We start from the raw sequence: 17,441 nt of genomic DNA, 5'->3' as shown, positions 1-17,441 counted from the left end.
GCCAATATAAATGAATATAAGCAGTATAAACCAGTATAGACCAGTATAAGTCAGTAGAAACCAGTACAAGCCAGTATAAATTAGTATAAACAAGTATAACCAGTATAGACCAGTACAGACCACTATGGACCAGTGTGGACCAGTGTAGACCAGTATAAACTGTATATACCAGTATAAACCTGTATAAACCAGTTTAGACCAGTATAACCAGTATAAACCAGTATAGACCAGTTTAAGCAGTATAAACCAGTGTAACCAACATAAACCAGTATAGACCTGTAAAGACCAGTATAAACCAGTATAGACCCGTATAAACCTTTATAAACCAGTATAAACCATTATAGACCACGATAAACCTGTAAAACCAGCATAAACCATTATGACCAGTATAGACCAGTATCGAACAGTATAACCAGTAAAGACCAATATAGACCAGTATAAAGTAGTATAAACCAGTATAAACCGGTATCGACCAGTATAACCAGGATAGACCTGTATAAACCAGTATAAACCAGTATAGACCAGTATTGACCAGTAAAAACCAGTACAGACCAATATAACCACGATAAACCAGTATAACCAGTATAGACCAGTATCGACCACTAAAAACCAGTACAGACCTGGACAGACCAGAATAAAGCAGTATAACCAGTATAGACCAGTACAGACCAGTATAAATCAATATAAACCGGTATAAACCAGTATAGACCAGTATAAACCAGTATAGACCAGTTTAGGCCAGTATAGACCAGTTTTACCAGTATAAACCAGTATAACCAGTATAAACGAATAGAAGCAGTACAAACCAGTATAGACTAGTATAGGCTAGTATAGGCCAGTATAGGCCAGTATAAACCTGTGTAACCAGTATAGACAAGTATACACCAGTTTAACGAGTATATACCAGTATAGAGCAGTACAGACTACTATAGACCAGTATAGACCAGTATAACCAGTATATACCAGTACAACCAGTACAACCAATATAGACCAGTACAGACCTGTATAGAGCACTATATCCAGTATAAACGAATATGAGGTACTAACCAGTATAGACCAGCATAGGCCAGTATAAACCAGTATAACCATTATTACCAGTATAAACCAGTATAGACCTGCATCGACCAGTATAACCAGTATAGAGCAGTATAGACCAGTACAAATCAGTACAGACCACTGTTAACCAGTAAACCAGTATAGACCAGTATAAACCATTATAACCACTATAACCAGTATAACCAGTATAAACAAGTATAGACCAGTATAGACCAGTACAGACCAGTATAAACCAGTATAACCACTACGGACCAGTGTAAACCGGTACAGACCAGTACAAACCAGTACAGATGAGTATAAACCAGTATAAGTACTATACACCACTATAGGCCAGTTAAACCAGTACAGGCCAGTACACACCAGTATAAACCAGTCCCTCCCCATCCATCCCAGTCCCTCCCAGTTGACCCCAATCCCCTCCCAGTCTCTCCCAGTCCCTCCCAGTTGACTCCAAATCCCTCCCACCAATGAGAGCAATGTTGTGTTTGGGGAGGTGAGGAACAATGTTCTCCATGAAGCGTTGGATCTCAAAGGTTTCTCCTCACTGTCCAGCCCTCTTTCAGAGACCCTCTGCACCAATACCAGTTGAATATACAATTCTCAAGTGAAAACCAGTAAAACAGAACTTTTTAAAAAACCTTTTTTGATGCTCTTTGTAATCTTCCTCCAAAATGGACCCTCTCCAATTTGCTGCGTGAGTCTTGAACACTAAAAACACCACAGGGTGACTCGCGGCTGCTCAGTACTGTAATGGGCCCCCTGGTGCCAGAGACTGAGCCCATGAGTACTGACAGGAGACTGAAAAAAAAACGGTTTTAAAAGTTAAAGCCAAAACAAAAACCCAAATTATTTTGAAGTATTTTGAAGCATTGGTTGGCCCCTTTGGGTCCTGTTACTGGCAAAGCCTCCCCAGAAACTTGTTAGAGAAGGTCACTGGAGGCCATGATTGCAGGGAGACAAAGGTTCTGTAAAGGTGGCTCTGAAGCCACAGGTATTTCTTTATTTGTTTGTTTATGTATTTATTTATTTATTTCTTTTATGGATCAGTCAGGCCAAACTCTGAACCCCAGGCAATAGGAAGGCAGAGCCCATCCCTCACTTGTGGGTCAGGATTCTTCTGGGGGCCATGGGGCATGATGATGAGCAATAAAAACTGTAGGAAAAATACAGAACACCTCCCAACTACCCCAAAAAGGGGTGAGGAACATACCAAGTGCAGAGTGCCTGGTGCACTTCTGCCTGGTGGTGGTGATACAGTGACCATTTCTAAAGTCACCTTTCCAGACACAGACTGTCCAGACAAAGGGACAGGATGGAGAGCTGGGCCCATGAAAACTTCATGAGGTTCAACAAGGACAAGCACAAGGTCCTGCACCTCATTTGGGGAAATCCCCTGCACAAATACAGGTTGGGCAGAACATGGATTGAGAGCAGCCCTGAGGAGGAGGAGGAGGACTTGGGGGTGCTGGTTGATGAGAAGCTCAGCACCAGCTGGCAAGGTGTGCTGGCAGCCCAGGAAGCCAAGCATGTCCTGAGCTACACAAAAAGCAGCGTGGCCAGCAGGTCAGGGGAGGAGATTCTGCTCCTCTGCTCCACTCTGCTGAGACCCCACTGCACTGCTGGGTCCAGTTCTGGAGCCCCAAGCACAAAAAGGACCCGGAGCTGTTAGAACAAGTCCAGAGGAGGCCACAAAGATGATCAGAGGGCTGATCATCAGTAGAACCATAGGACAACCTAATCAGGTCTAATCAAGGATGGCTTTAAAGTAAGGGAAGGTGTCTCAGGCCTTTATTAATTTTGGTCTTGAAAAGCTGCAGGAATGGAGATGACGCAAGCTCTCTGGTAGATGTGCTTGAGTGTCTTGATGAGGAGCAAGTTTTTGAGATTTTCCCTCCCTTTTTTCCCATGATGCCCCTTGCTTCTCACCCTCCCATCATGCACACCCAGGAAGGACCTGGCTCCACTTCTTGCTGATACCAAATGTGTTATCACAGAATCATAGAATATTCTGAATTGGAAGGGACCCATCAGGATGATCAAGTCCAACTCCTGTCCTGTGTAGGGTGCCCCCAGGGTCACACCATGAGCCTGAGAACATCATTCAAACACTTCTTGGACTCAGTCAGGATTGGTGCTGTGACCACTTCTCTGGGGGAGTGGTCATTGCTTGGAAGCAATGAAGTTGTTCCATCGCACAATTGCCCTTTGGGGAAAAACCTTTCCCTGATATCTAACCTAAACCTCCCATAATTCAGCTTCCTATCATTTCCCCAGGTCCTGTCATTGGTCACACGAGTGAAGTAATCGGAACCAACCCCATCTCTTCCACTTGTGAGGATTCATAGACTGCAATGGGGTCTCCCCTCATCCTTCTTTTCTCCCAAATGAACAATCCAAGTGACCTCAGATGCTCCTCATAAGTCATCCCTTCCAGACCCTTCACCATCCTTGTTGCTCTCCTTTGGACACTCTCCAACACCTTGATGCCTTTTCTATACTGGAGTGCCCAAGTTGTGACTTAATAGGATTTGATGTCAAGGATTGTTTTGTTACTGTGTGGAAGGGATGTGTAGGGGTTAAAACTAAAGTGACTAAAACAGAGATCTGAGGCAGTGATTTGTAGAACACAGTAGAAATTGAGCTGGAGAGGGCCAGGACAGGGTTGGAGTGTTTTGTTCAGGGATCAGAGAAGAGAATGAGGAAGGACCTCCTGTTGGGTCACAAGGGTCAGAGTGAACCCCCTTGCTTCCTAAATTTCTTCCCAGGGAACTCCAAGTGTGTCTGGATCTAAACCTAACACTAGAGGAAGTCTCAGAAAAAGGACATCAGGTAAAGAATTCACTGCTGGAATCTTTATTTATGGCAATGCCCAGAGAACATAGAAGTTATTTAAAAAAAACTTTCCAGCAGCCTTTTGCTTAACATCAGAAAGAAAACCACAGAACTGGAAATGGTATGAACAATGAAAGATTTCTTTATGCACATCATTATCACTTGTAAAAGAGAGCCAAAAGCCTCCATCATCAGAAGTCACAGAGGGCACGTTGAATCTGTTATGAGAGACATTACTAATGATATGAGATACATTATCAATTATATGCATGAAAAATTGAGCATTTTATTATTTGAGAAAAAAATGAAGTCATTAGTTTCCATGCAGCACCCTTGAGCTCCTGGTTCCTCAGGCTGTAGATGAGGGGGTTCACTGCTGGAGGAACCACCGAGTACAGAAATGACAGCACCAGGTCCAGAGATGGAGATGAGATGGAGGGGGGCTTCAGGTAGGCAAAGATGCCAGTGCTGATGAACAGGGAAACCACGGCCAGGTGAGGGAGGCACGTGGAAAAGGCTTTGTGCCTTCCCTGCTCAGAGGGGATCCTCAGCACAGCCCTGAAGATCTCCACATAGGACACCATGATGAAAGCAAAACAGCCAAATCCAAAACAGCAACCTATAACCACAACCCAAATTTTTCTGAGGTATGAGTGTGAGCAGGAGAGCTTGAGGATCTGGGGGATTTCACAGAAGAACTGGTCCAGGGCATTGCCCTGGCAGTGGGGCAGGGAAAATGTATTGGCTGTGTGCAGCAGAGCAGTGAGAAACCCAGTGCCCCAGGCAGCTGCTGCCATGTGGACACAAGCTCTGCTGCCCAGGAGGGTCCCGTAGTGCAGGGGTTTGCAGATGGCCACGGAGCGGTCGTAGGACATGATGGTCAGGAGATAAAACTCTGCTGTGATGAAGAAAGAAAAAAAAAAGATCTGTACAACACATCCCATGTAGGAGATGTCCATGTTGTCCCAGAGTGAATTGGCCATGGCTTTGGGCAGAGTGGTGGAGATGGATCCCAGGTTGAGGAGGGAGAGGTTGAGGAGGAAGAAGTACATGGGGGTGTGGAGGTGGTGGTCACAGGCGATGGTGGTGATGATGAGGCCGTTGCCCAGGAGGGCAGCCAGGTAGATGCCCAGGAAGAGCCAGAAGTGCAAGAGCTGCAGCTCCCGCCTGTCTGCAAATGCCAGGAGGAGGAACTGCCTGATGGAGCTGCTGCTGGACATCTCCTTCCTCTGGTGCACTGTCAGAAAAAGAAAAGGGATAAGTAAGTCAGGTCAGATTCGTCTGAGCAAATTCTTTTAGAAATTCACAGAAATCCCCAAAACACCTCACTCCTTACAGGAAGGATTTTTGCCTGTCCCATTCACGAGCTGTAGTTTTTTCTGGCTTACAGTGTCACTCAGAGCAATGTCTGAACTCTGGGCTCTGCAGAAGTCAGTCTTGCCCTACCGGAATTAATAGAAAAGGAAATGTTGATCTGAAATTAAATCCAATGTTAAAATATGAGAGATTTTCAGCATTGTCAGCCCAATACATCATCAGCCAGCAGAGCAAAGCTGAACAGATTCAGCATGGTTTGGTCTGGTCCAGTTTCTCAAAAGCACATGAGGAATATTATAATGCTGAAGCCCCTGGAATTTCTTCTCTGCAACTAAAACCTTGAGGGTGCTGAGAAGAAAAAGGGACTGTCCCTTAGTGCAGAGTGAGGACAGCCTCTCTGTCCATCAGTCCTGCTCTCAGCTGCACAAAGAGGGAAAGACCCTAAAGTTGGGGTATCCTGATGGAGGGGTGGGCTGACCCCAACCCCACATCCTGGAGTCTCTACAGCCCCAAATTCGAGTAAGTTTGGATGCTTTTCCTCCATGGAGAGAGCAGAAGGACAGAACCTGCAGCATCAATGTCTGAGCTGCACCCAAACCCTCATTCCCCAGCCCAGCAAAAAGAAAGGGAAGTGTGGAAGATTGGGTTTTGCCAGCGCAAGGCCTTGGTTGTACTAGGCCCTGAGCAAGAGGCTTTGAGCAAGAGTAGGCCTCGAGCAGGAAGCCTTGAGCAAGAGTAAAGTATCATCTGAAGTGCTGATGTGTGCTGACCGTTAACAAAAGACCGTTGACAAAAGTGCTGATAAATGCTGACATTGATGAAAAGTATCAACTTTGGACCTTGCAAGTAATGGAAAAGCAGGATGCTGTGATTACTGAAGCAGGATAAGCGTGGGACTAGAATTTGCAAGAGGAGGGGTTGATAGTTAACAAATAACCAATAACAAATAACCAGAGTTTTGGAATGGGTATTTCCACCATTGCAGCCACGAACCACAATCCAACAAAAAATTTTAATTTTGGCAGATTTGATGAAGACTTGCAGGCAACGGGTATGTGCTATAAGTGGTTGTGAGCCAGAAGTTATTTATGTGCCTATAGCCAAGAATGATTTAGAATGGTATATGCAACACTGTGATGCCCTTGCTAGCGCCTGCTTGACTAGTGGGGCGTGTATTAAAATAGCGCCTTTAAAAGATAAGGTTTTAACCTGGATGAGTAATCAGAATTGGATTGTGAAACCTAAGATATCTTTAGTTCCAATAGCAGATGCTGTTACAGTGTTCACAGATGCAGGAAAGCGGTCGCAAAGGGCTGTTGCTACTTGGAAGGACAATGGAGATTGGTATTCCTTTTATTTATGGGCGGAAGACGGTGACTCACTGCAAACTCTAGAATTGCGTGCAGTCACTTGGGCTTTGGAGAATTGGCTGGATAAACCAGTCAATGTTGTGTCAGACTCTTTGTATGTTGTTGGAATAGTTCAGAGGATTGAGGAATCAATGATAAAGGAAGTTTCAAACAAAAGACTTTGGGAACTGTTATGGGAATTGTGGCGTGCCATTAAGTTAAGATCTGCAGAATATTGTATAATACATATTAGAAGTCATAAAACTGATCAAGGGTTAGGTGAGGGAAATGCAAGAGCCGACCACTTGGTGTCGCTCTCGGCACCAGTTTCTAATTTTGCAAAAGCAAGAGAATCACATGCTCAATTTCACCAAAATGTGAAAGGGTTAGTAAAAGCCTTTGGAATATCATTTGCAGATGCTAAAGCCATTATACAGGCTTGCCCTATTTGCAGCAATATTAATCAAGGACTTGGCTTGGGCCTGGGTGTGAACCCAAAAGGTTTAAGCAGTAATGAAATATGGCAAATGGATGTTACCCATATAGCTGAATTTGGTAGACAGAAATATGTGCACATGACTATTGATACTTATAGTCACATGATGTGGGCAACTGCTCAAACTGGGGAAAAAATGAAAGACGTGAAAAAACACCTGATGGCATGTTTTGCAGTAATGGGTGTTCCAAAAACATTAAAGACAGACAATGGTCCTGCCTATAGCAGTAAGGGAATGCAGTTAGAATGTCAACAATGGGGGATTTCGCATGTTACAGGAATTCCACACTCTCCAACAGGTCAGGCAGTAGTTGAAAGAGCAAATCAGACTTTGAAAACATATTTGCAGAAGCATAAAGAGGGGACTCCTATCGAACGATTAAATATGGTGTTGTTTGTTTTAAACCATTTATGTATTTTTGGTGATGAATCTATTCCACCGATTATGAAACATCAGAATGGTACCTCTGTACGATCTGTTAACATGAGAGTCCTATACAAAGATCCACAAACTGGAGAGTGGTTAGGACCAGTAGATGTGTTGTTTATAGGGAGAGGTTATTTTTGTGTATCCACAGGTGATGGTCCACGTTGGATTCCTAGCAGGTGGATTCGACCAATAGTTGAGCCACCTAAGCAAGATGAATCAAGAGCAACGTGAAGCGCATCGACATAGGCTGTTATCATGGATTGGGGAAGACTGTCACCGAGTGCTCCACAAAGTACAGCTCATATTTCAACCTAAGATTGATAGTTTACCAAAAGAAATACTTTCTCAGATACCAATATCTTATCGGTCTGGTCCTTTAACTTCTATAAAATTCTATCAGATCTATGAAATATTAAGGAATTTAATTACTAATGGTCCACAAAATTTATTTTGTCCGTATTAATGATTGTGCTATGTTATTTGACAATTTAAACCCTATCCGTACATTTACATGTTTTGCAGGAGCTACATCTTTTGATCGAGCACTTGAACGTATTGAGGCACCGGAGCAATTGTATTTAGCCCATCTCCGTTGGTTATTCGATGGGGTTGTAAGGATTGCTGTTAAAACATTGGAGTCTCACATTATATCTCACAAATGTAGAAGATGGATGAGAAGGGCAAAGAAAAGGTGTTAAGTTGTATTTTGTTTTGTTGTTGTCTGCTTTGTAGTATGGCATTGATTATACCCCCACAGCAAAATATGTGGATCACATGGTCAAATAGTACTGGTGTTACAGATTTTCGCATTGCCATGGCTTCTGCTACTGACCCTTTTCGCACTTGCCTGATAGGGATTCCTGGCTTTGATGAATCTGCATTTAAAGGGTATTCTGTTGGGAAGTGTACTAACAATATGTCTGCTGGAAAATGTGCTCTTACATTAATAGATGGCCTGAATAAGACACTGCCATGGGATCCACAAGAATTGGATCTATTGGGCTCTCAAAGTATAGGTAATATTTCTGGAAATTGGACACCCACATGCATAGAATTTGGCACTCTTAGTTGGAAAATTGGCACTCCTGACGTTACTCCAAAGAATTTAGACTATATTGCTGAATTTGGGTACTGTGGATATAATGACACAAATTTGAGTAATCCAAAACCGATGTACCCAGCAGGAGATCGCCATAGTAAGAATCCTAAGCCAGGAACATATATCTGGAAAAATGACTCAGCATATGCTCTACCACCAGGAGTATTTTTGATTTGTGGTGATCGAGCTTGGCAAGGTGTCCCTAGGGGAATAGTTGGAGGTCCTTGCTATCTAGGCTCTTTGACTATATTTGCTCCAAAGTATGCAGAATTGCGTAACATTACATTAACTACCACCTTAACAGCAAAGATTCGGAAAACTAGAAGTATTGGTCTCCCACCAGATTGTAATGATCATGTTGAACTTCTGAGTCAGGCAGCCAGGGTGGCTTTATCAATATTTCTTCCTGGTGCTGCTGCCAGAAATGCTTTGCGGGAATTAGCTAGCTTAGCATGCTGGACAGAAAAGCAAGCTAATGTTACTACAAAAATTTTAGGAGAATTATTGCAGGATCAAACTAGCTTACGCCATGCTGTTTTGCAAAATCGCGCTGCCATAGATTTTTTATTGTTAGCACAGGGTCATGGATGTCAGGATTTAGCAGGGATGTGTTGTATGAATTTGTCCAATCATAGTGAAAGCATTCATGCATCTCTCTCTTATCTAAAGGAACATACTGGCTTGATTCAACAGCAAACAAGTATGTTTGGAGATGCTTTTACAAGCTGGTTATCAAATTTTGGTATTACAGGGTGGTTGTCATCATTACTTAGGACGCTTTGCTATGTTGGCATTGTATTGTTGGTTCTCCTTTTATTTTTACCATGCTTACTGCAATGTATTCAGCGCATGATGGAAAATGCTATTAATCGCTTAGGAATGAATGCTTATGTTGCTCTTAAAGAAAATGGGGGAAATGTGGAAGATTGGGTTTTGCCAGCACAAGGCCTCAGCTGTACTAGGCCTTGAGCAAGAGGCTTTGAGCTAGAGTAGGCCTCGAGCAGGAAGCCTTGAGCAAGAGTAAAGTATCATCTTGATGGCAGAAGAAGTGCTGATGTTGCTGACCGTTAACAAAAGACCGTTGACAAAAGTGCTGATGTGTATGAAAAGTATCAACTTTGGACCTTGCAAGTAATTGAAAAGCAGGATGCTGTGATTACTGAAGCAGGATAAGCGTGGGACTGGAATTCGCAAGAGGAGGGGTTGACAGTTAATAAATAACCAATAATGAGCTTAGCTTTTGCACTATGTATTAGCTAATTAAATCAGTAACCAGTAAGATGGTGACAAGTATGCATATGTTAGTGTAATAGATATAAACAACTGTCTGATGCTCTATTAAAATTGGACTTGATTGATCACATTGATCGTGTGTCAGTCCCCTTCTTGAGACATTGGGTGTGCTTGAAATGCTCGAGTAGCACAGCTGGCAAAAGCTCTGGGTGTCTGAGGAGCTGATTCTGAGGCTTCTCTCCCCAAACCCTCCTGGTTCTGTTCAGGCAGAGTTTCTGGTGGCCGCTCAGTCCTGCTGCCAGGGAGCCTGGGGAGCGTGGGGCACGGGTGTTTCTGCCTGGCTGTAGAGCCCAGGAGCTGGCACAGCTCTTCAGAGGAGCGTTACTGCTCCTTGCCTGTCAGGAGGGATGCTTCATGAGCTCTCCTGAAACCTCTGTGACACCGTGGGTCATGAGACAGGATGCCTCCAGCAGCCTGCAGTCAGGCTTCTGTCAGTTGTCTCCTGATTCAAAAACCAATCCCCAGCCAGAGTGCAGATATTTCGTTTATTAAGATCTGTCCAGAAAAGGTTCCAGGAGACATTTCCCCAAAGCCTGAAGGGCCTTTGGAGAAGTCTTTAGGGTTTGCTGTGCAGACCAAAGACACAGAAGAACCTTCAGGGCAGTAAAGGCTGCCTTGGTCATTGTCCTCCTGATTTACACCTGAAAGCACTGATTCAACAGCTTTTTATCTCTAGGCTCCTGAGGTCTTTGTTTTGTGATCAGGTCAGGAAGTGTGCCCTCCCATTCCCTCCTCCCCACCCCCTTTACACCAGCCCTTCAGGTTTTTAAGCCTGGAATAACTTTTGTGGCTGTTAACCCTTTCCTTTCAACAACAAATCCCCCTTTGAGACTCATGGGGGTATTTTACACATCCCATAACCTTCCCTTGTTGTGTTCATGTAGAACCATGAATCACCAGGATGCTCTAAGCCCATTCCAACCTTGCCTTGAACACTTCCAGGGATGGGGCAGCCAGAGATTCTCTGGGCAACCTCATGCAGTTTCTTGTCTCCCTCACAGAAAAGAATTTCTTCCTCAGATATCAAGTCAATCATTCCTCTTCAAATCTGAAACAATTTTCCCATTGTCTGATCACTCCAAGCCCTTGTCAAAAGTCCCTCCTCATCCCTCCTCATTTGGTTATTTTGTGATAAAATGTGTAACCTTTGAAAGTGATGAAGGGGGTACCAGGCGATCATCCCCAAAGCTCATACCACTCTGAACAAGCCTTGCAGTTTACAAAGTCTTTAATCACTGGAAAACCCCTTGGAGGGAAAATAGAGAAGGAATGGAGCCCCGAGGGTTGCATTGAAAAGAGACAGTTTGTGATCATACTGTGGAACACTGGGGTTGGCCAGGTCAGAGCAGCTGCCCTGGATTTTAGCCCATGGTCACATGTATCCCTCTTTGCGGAGCAGGAGAGAACCCAACACAGCACTTCTGATCTCCCTTGCTCTGGTTTAGTTGGAGTCTGAAGCCTCCAAAAACTTGAGGTGCTCTGAACAGAAAAAATATATTTTAGAGTGAATTCTGCCCAGGATTAGAAACAAGATGAGCCTGAAGTGGAAGTGAAGGATAAGAAAGAACCCTCAGGGCAGTACCACTGGGTTGGTCATTCTCCCCGAGTTTACACCTGAAAGCAGTGAATTAACAGCCTCTTATCTCCAGGGCCCGTGGGCTTTGTGTTGAGGATGGGTCAGCACCACCCAGCTGTGATGTGTCCCCTCCCATGTGGCCCATGCCACAAGCCTGATGTCCCCAACCCCCCCAGAACACAACCCTAGTGTCCCTCCCCCTTCCAACTTCCAACCTCATCCCCAGGTCAGGTCCCTCCCCCCCAGGCCCCTTCCCACCATTTCTTCCTCCCCCCGCATTTCCCGTGATTGCACTGCAGCTCCCAGGAGGTTTTGCTCCTTCACATTGGGACTGCACCCACAACCCCCACCCCGCAGCCAGGACCCCCCAGCTGGTGAGTGCCAGAGCATCACCCCCCCCTCCCCACCGGCCTGGGCTGTGCCCCCCCTGCAGGTACCGGGAGGTGATGGGAGGTGATGGGAGGGGGGTGGTTATCCCAGAACTGCCCAAACTGGGGGCGAGCAGCACAAGATGGGGAAGAAGGGGGATGGGTGAGAGGGGGGAACTAAACTTATCCCTGGGGTGAGGGTGGTAGGATTGGTGACCCTCAACTTTTTAAGGAGGGTGGAGGAGCTGTGATTGGGTCTTCCCCCACTTCATCCGGGGATTCCCAACTCCTTCTGGTTTGCAGGGCTGTGATAGGGGATCCCAAAGTCATCCCAATGGTTTGGGGGCTTCAGCTGGAGACCCTCAAATCACCCTGGAGCCAGGGGTAATGATGGCAAGTCTGGAATACTTCCAGGGGACTTAATAATCCCAGGGCTGAAGAGCCAATATCAGGGGCTCCAAAAATTTCTCAGGAGATCCCACCTCATCCCAGTAGAGGGCAGCTCATCCTGCATGTGGGTGCAATAGGGGAATCCCAAGGTCTTGGTGGGATTTGGTACCATGACGGGGAATCCAAGATCATACAAAAGTGGTTGATTGAGATATAAGGCCCTGAATCACCCCAGGGGTTTTAGGCAGCAATGGGGGAGACCTAAATTACCTCTTGCAGTGTCAGTACAATTGGGTCATCACAGCTCAAGGCAGGTGTGGCTCAAAACCCCAGCACCCCCTGCCCCACACAGTGGCCCCTTTGGGTTTTGGGTGCCAGCATAGATCCTAAATAGGAAGTAAAGGATGATCAGTGAGTGTCCAAGTCTATGGATGGTTACCCTCCCTATTCCACCTCACACTCCATTTTCACTCACAGTAAGTTTGATGTAGGTTTTAGCTGCCCCCAGCACACAAAAACGCCAAACTCTACTTTGTTAGCACACTAGGGCTTCTTTCCCAAAAATGCGGTGACTCAGTCTGAGAAAAAACTTCTCTGGGTGCCTTAAGGAAAAGGAAAGCTTTCAGTCAAAGTGTGATTTTGGATAAAAATAATTGAATCCATCCAGGATTGAAATTTGACACTGGCGAGCAATGCAGGAGAAGGTTTAGGATCCGCTCAGCCCATCTCCACCATCAGAAAATCCTTCAGGGTTAGAGACCCCAGAGGTGTCCTGACTGCGGGGGACAGTTTAGTGACAGCTCGGATCTGGTCCAACGGTGACACCATCACACAGGCACCATGTCCTACACCTGCCCTGACTGCGGGAAAGATTTTCGGTGGAGATCAGCTTTCATCAAGCATCAACGGATCCATACGGGTGAGAAACCCTTTAAATGTTCTGAGTGTGGGAAGGAGTTTAACTGCAGTTCCAATTTATCAAAGCATCGCCGCATCCACACGGGAGAGAAACCCTATAAGTGTCTGGAGTGTGGGAAGGAGTTTTCCCAGAGATCCAATTTATCACAGCATCGCCGCATCCACACAGGAGAGAAACCCTATAAGTGTCTGGAGTGTGGGAAGGAGTTTGCCCAAAGTTCCCATTTATCACAGCATCAACGGATCCATACAGGAGGGAGACCCTATAAGTGCCTGGAGTGTGGGAAGGAGTTTACCCAGAGTTCTGCATTATCACGGCATCACCGCATCCACACAGGTGAGAAACCCTATAAGTGTCTGGAGTGTGGGAAGGAGTTTGCCCAAAGTTCCCATTTATCACAGCATCGCCGTATCCACATGGGAAGGAGACCCTATAAGTGTCTGGAGTGTGGGAAGGTTTTTTCCCGGAGTTCCTCTTTATCACGCCATCACCGCATCCATACAGGACAGAAGTTGTATCCCTGCACTCACTGTGGGAAAGCCTTCAACAACAGCACCTCTTGGATTAATCACCAACATGTCCACACTGGGGAAAAACCCTACACGTGTCCCCACTGTGCGAAGGGCTTCACAGCCAGCTCGAATCTCACCCGACACCTACAGATCCATAGGGGTGAACGTCCCTACAAGTGTCCTGACTGTGGGAAGAGCTTCACAGTCAGCTCGAATCTCACCCGACACCTACGGATCCATAGGGGTGAACGTCCCTACAAGTGTCCTGACTGTGGGAAGAGCTTCAGGCGAAGCCACACTTTGAAGAACCATCAATGCCTCCATACCAGTGAAAAACTTTAAAGCAACTCCCAGTGCAACAAGAGATTTTACTGGAAATTAGATTTCATCTGTCATTACCTGACCCAGCACAGCCATCACCAAGTATGAAGGGTCAAGGTGCCCTCATTTTCCAAGCTCCATCACACCAATGATGCTTTCTCCAGCTTCTTGTGGAGAACAAAATGCAGTCAGCTCAGGAACCACTTCATATCCCATCCAAAATTTGACTTTTTATATTTGTTTCAGCGTCACGAATGTTTTTTTCCAAATAAGGAAAAAACAGAAAAGTATTTCCAATTATGACACCCTCCTAAAGGGATGTGGCAGGATGGGATCCTGGACACTTTTCCTGCACACCAGGCTGGGCGTGCAGCTGAGGGAGCAGTAGAAGAGGGAGGCAGCAGACTGCAGGACAATGCTGACAGCAGCAGAGAAGGATCATCTCTACTACATGGTTTTTAAATCCTTCCAGGGATGGTGATTCTACCACCTTCCTGGGCTGACCAGTCCAACACCTAACGACTCTCTCAGTAAAGAAATGAGAGATCTGACCTAAACCTCCCCTGGTGCAACTTCAGGCCATGTCCTCTTGTCCTCTCATTGTTCACTTGAGAGAAGAGGCCAGCACCCACCTCAACACAACCTCCTGTCAGGGAGTTGTAGAGAGCAAGAAGCTCTCCTCTCAGCCTCATCTTCTCCCAACTGCACATTCCCAATTCCCTCAGTCTCTCCTCAGAGCACTTCTTCTCCAGACCCTTCACCACCTTGTAGATGCCTGCAGACTCCAGGAGCTGGCACAGCTCTTCAGAGGAGCGTTACTGCTCATTGCCTGTCAGGAGGGATGCTTCATGAGCTCTCCTGAAACCTCTGTGACACCAGGGGTGATGTGATGGGACACCTCGAGCAGCCTGCAGTAAGGCTTCTGTCAGCTGTCTCCTGAAATAAGAGAATTACATCTGGAATGGTTTCTCACGAGGATGGAACAAGCTGGTGACAGCTCAGTAGAGAAGAATCTGGAAGAAAAGCTCCAGAACATCTTCCTTGCTTGATTGATTCATTTTTTGTGAAGCAGTAGATTTATAGAAATAGAAGTAGTAGCTTAAAGAAACATATATGCAATGGTTTTACAGAAATAGAAGTACAGAAGTTGTAGAAACGTATAAGCAATTGTTAAGGGAGTCTCATGGAAATTTACTGGCTGACTAACTACTGGCTGACTAGGTAGGTGTGTGTATGGCAATGGAATGTAATTACTATGGAAAACTTATCCATGAGAGAAGATAATGGGATATGAAAATGTTGCTAAAATCTGTAGAAGAACCAAAACTGAGAGAAAATTAATTATAAGTTCTTTTTGCATTTATAATTGTGCTGCATTTGTGTAAATTTTCCATTCTTATTTGGTTTTGTTATGCTCAACTGCTGTGAAGTTTGTGATCACTGTACATTGTGAATTATGTTACTGCATGTAATGCCACCAAAAGTTCTCGGATTTTGGGTGACCTTTTACTGTCCTAAAAGACATCAATTTGTAAAGTGCACCTCTTGAACACTTGAATTAGAAATGCTTTTGGAGAACTAAATTCCCAGGTACATCAAGTCCCAAGGATGTTGCTACAGAACCCTTAGCTTTGGAGGTGACATTGCTTGAAGAACAAGGACTCTGCACATCATACATATCACCACTGCCTGAACTGAAGAAGCTGGAGTGAAGATGCTAAGCTTGTAGCTTAGCTTGTGATAAGCTTGTGATATTTGGAAAGCTTGTGATAAGCTTGTGATATTTGGAAACAGGGGGCTAGGGGATTGGATTGTTGAGATGCAAGAGTACTCATTTGAGTATGTGGTTTTTGTGATCCAAACAATCAGCCTTTGTGATTGCACAGCCTGAACACTGAAGTATCTACTTTTGTGCTTTTAGAATATCTATATTCATGCATACTTGAGAGTGATTTGTGTTCCCTAAAAATTACTTGAAAATAAACTTCAATTTTTAGAGCAACAGAATTGATGTTTAGACTGTAGAGAAATAGACCTTGAGTTTCATTTCATCTTATTGTGATCAAGGGGTACTCGCATGGTGTCAGGAGGCTGTCACTTTTTATTTACCTTCAGAGGGTAACCTTTCCCTGAAAGGGAAACTCTGGCCTGGGAGATGGAATCTCCTTTGGCTGTTGTCTGGGTCAGGCCATGGGATGTGACAGTCCTGTGCTGTTGTGCCAGCAGCAGGTGGTTGTGCTGGAGTGCCCTGACATTTCCTGTAGCCCCCCAGGGCTGTGCTTGGCCACTCAATTGAGCAGCTGCCCTGACTGAGGTTGGAGCAGCCCTGGCACCTCCAGTGTCACCCGTGGCTTGCGTGGGAAGAGGAGGGAAAGGAGATTCCCCCTGGCACTGCCTGGGTGTCCAGTGGGAGAGTGGGAGAAGCAGAGGTTGTGTCTCTAGAGGGGAAGTGGCTGTGCTGGAAAGGAGGGAGGGAGGGGACATGAGCCATGACTTCAGTGTGTGTCCCATTGGGTTCCTGGGGAGCCCCAGGGAGAGCTGGAGGGAGCCCCGAGAGAGCTGAGCAAGTGGCCAAGTCTGGCGCTGGTCCTGTGCTGCTGGGCCACGCTCCTGAGCCTGAGAGAGCTGCTGGCAAGCAGAGAGTGCTGCAGAGAGAGAGCTCTGGGCAGGAGCAGCTCCTCTGCAGAGCGCAGCAGGGCTGAGGGCACTGCCTGCAGGCAGCAGGGCAGGGCAGAGAGAGGAGGCAGAGAGAGGAGAAAGGCAGCCTGGGCTGGGAGGAGAGCTGAGAGCTGCCTGGGCTGGGGGAGAGAGAAATCTTCCCAGCCTCTGCCATGGTGAGTCTCTGGCTGCAGGGCAGTGAAGCTGGGCTTCCTGGAGGGGGTCTTCCTTCTCCAGCTGGCAGCCTGGGCCACAGCTGTTGGGATCCTTGCGGAGGATTTTGGTGGGCAGGAGGAAAAGGTTTGGCAGAGCAGGGCTGTCCTGGAGCAGCGTCAGAGGGAGAGGCCATGGGGCTGCCTTCTGCTGGGGATGGCTGATGGGGCTGAGGGGGTGTGTGCAGGCAGGGGTGCCCAGGGCTGTTGAAGCCGCCCAAAAGGAAGCAGTCTTCGAGAAATAACGAGTTAAAACATAAAATGCAAGGCACTATAAGAAAGCTTAGCATTAGGAAAATACGGAGGTAATAAATTGTCTGAGAGAACAGGACAGGTTGACAGAAAAGAACACTAAAACTATAAAATAACATAAAATTTGGCATCAGTAGCCTCAGAAGTTTTAGGATGAGCCAAGGTCACTAAGACCCTGCCAAATGCACAAGGAGACTGTCCAAATTAGGAAAAAGTTATGGAAAGGGCACCAGTTCAAGAGGATGAAATACAGGAACAACCCCAAAAATCCTCTCCAAATTGAAGACCAACCCTCTAACTCTGCCTCAACTCCGCCTGTTATGAATATTAAAAGTAGATGTTGCAATATAATGAATATTCA

At 45.8% G+C, this 17,441-nt stretch overlaps 2 protein-coding genes across 2 annotated transcripts; one reads left to right on the top strand and one right to left on the bottom strand.

Annotated features, from left to right (window-relative positions):
* Nucleotides 1-4,007: 4,007 nt before the first annotated feature.
* On the bottom strand, nucleotides 4,008-5,130 carry LOC139790602 (olfactory receptor 14A16-like). The gene has a single exon (XM_071732475.1). It carries the CDS (start codon nucleotides 5,106-5,108, stop codon nucleotides 4,146-4,148), a length of 963 nt encoding a protein of 320 aa, XP_071588576.1. The 5' UTR covers nucleotides 5,109-5,130; the 3' UTR covers nucleotides 4,008-4,145.
* Nucleotides 5,131-12,915: 7,785 nt separating this feature from the next.
* On the top strand, nucleotides 12,916-14,371 carry LOC139790579 (zinc finger protein 135-like). Its single transcript, XM_071732447.1, has one exon. The coding sequence runs from the start codon at nucleotides 13,047-13,049 to the stop codon at nucleotides 13,977-13,979; it is 933 nt and encodes a 310-aa protein (XP_071588548.1). The 5' UTR covers nucleotides 12,916-13,046; the 3' UTR covers nucleotides 13,980-14,371.
* The last annotated feature ends 3,070 nt before the right edge of the window (nucleotides 14,372-17,441 follow it).

The sequence above is a fragment of the Heliangelus exortis genome, assembly GCF_036169615.1.
Source record: "Heliangelus exortis chromosome W unlocalized genomic scaffold, bHelExo1.hap1 SUPER_W_unloc_2, whole genome shotgun sequence".
Lineage (NCBI taxonomy): Eukaryota > Metazoa > Chordata > Aves > Apodiformes > Trochilidae > Heliangelus > Heliangelus exortis.
This window is presented reverse-complemented; position numbering and strand designations above follow the sequence as displayed.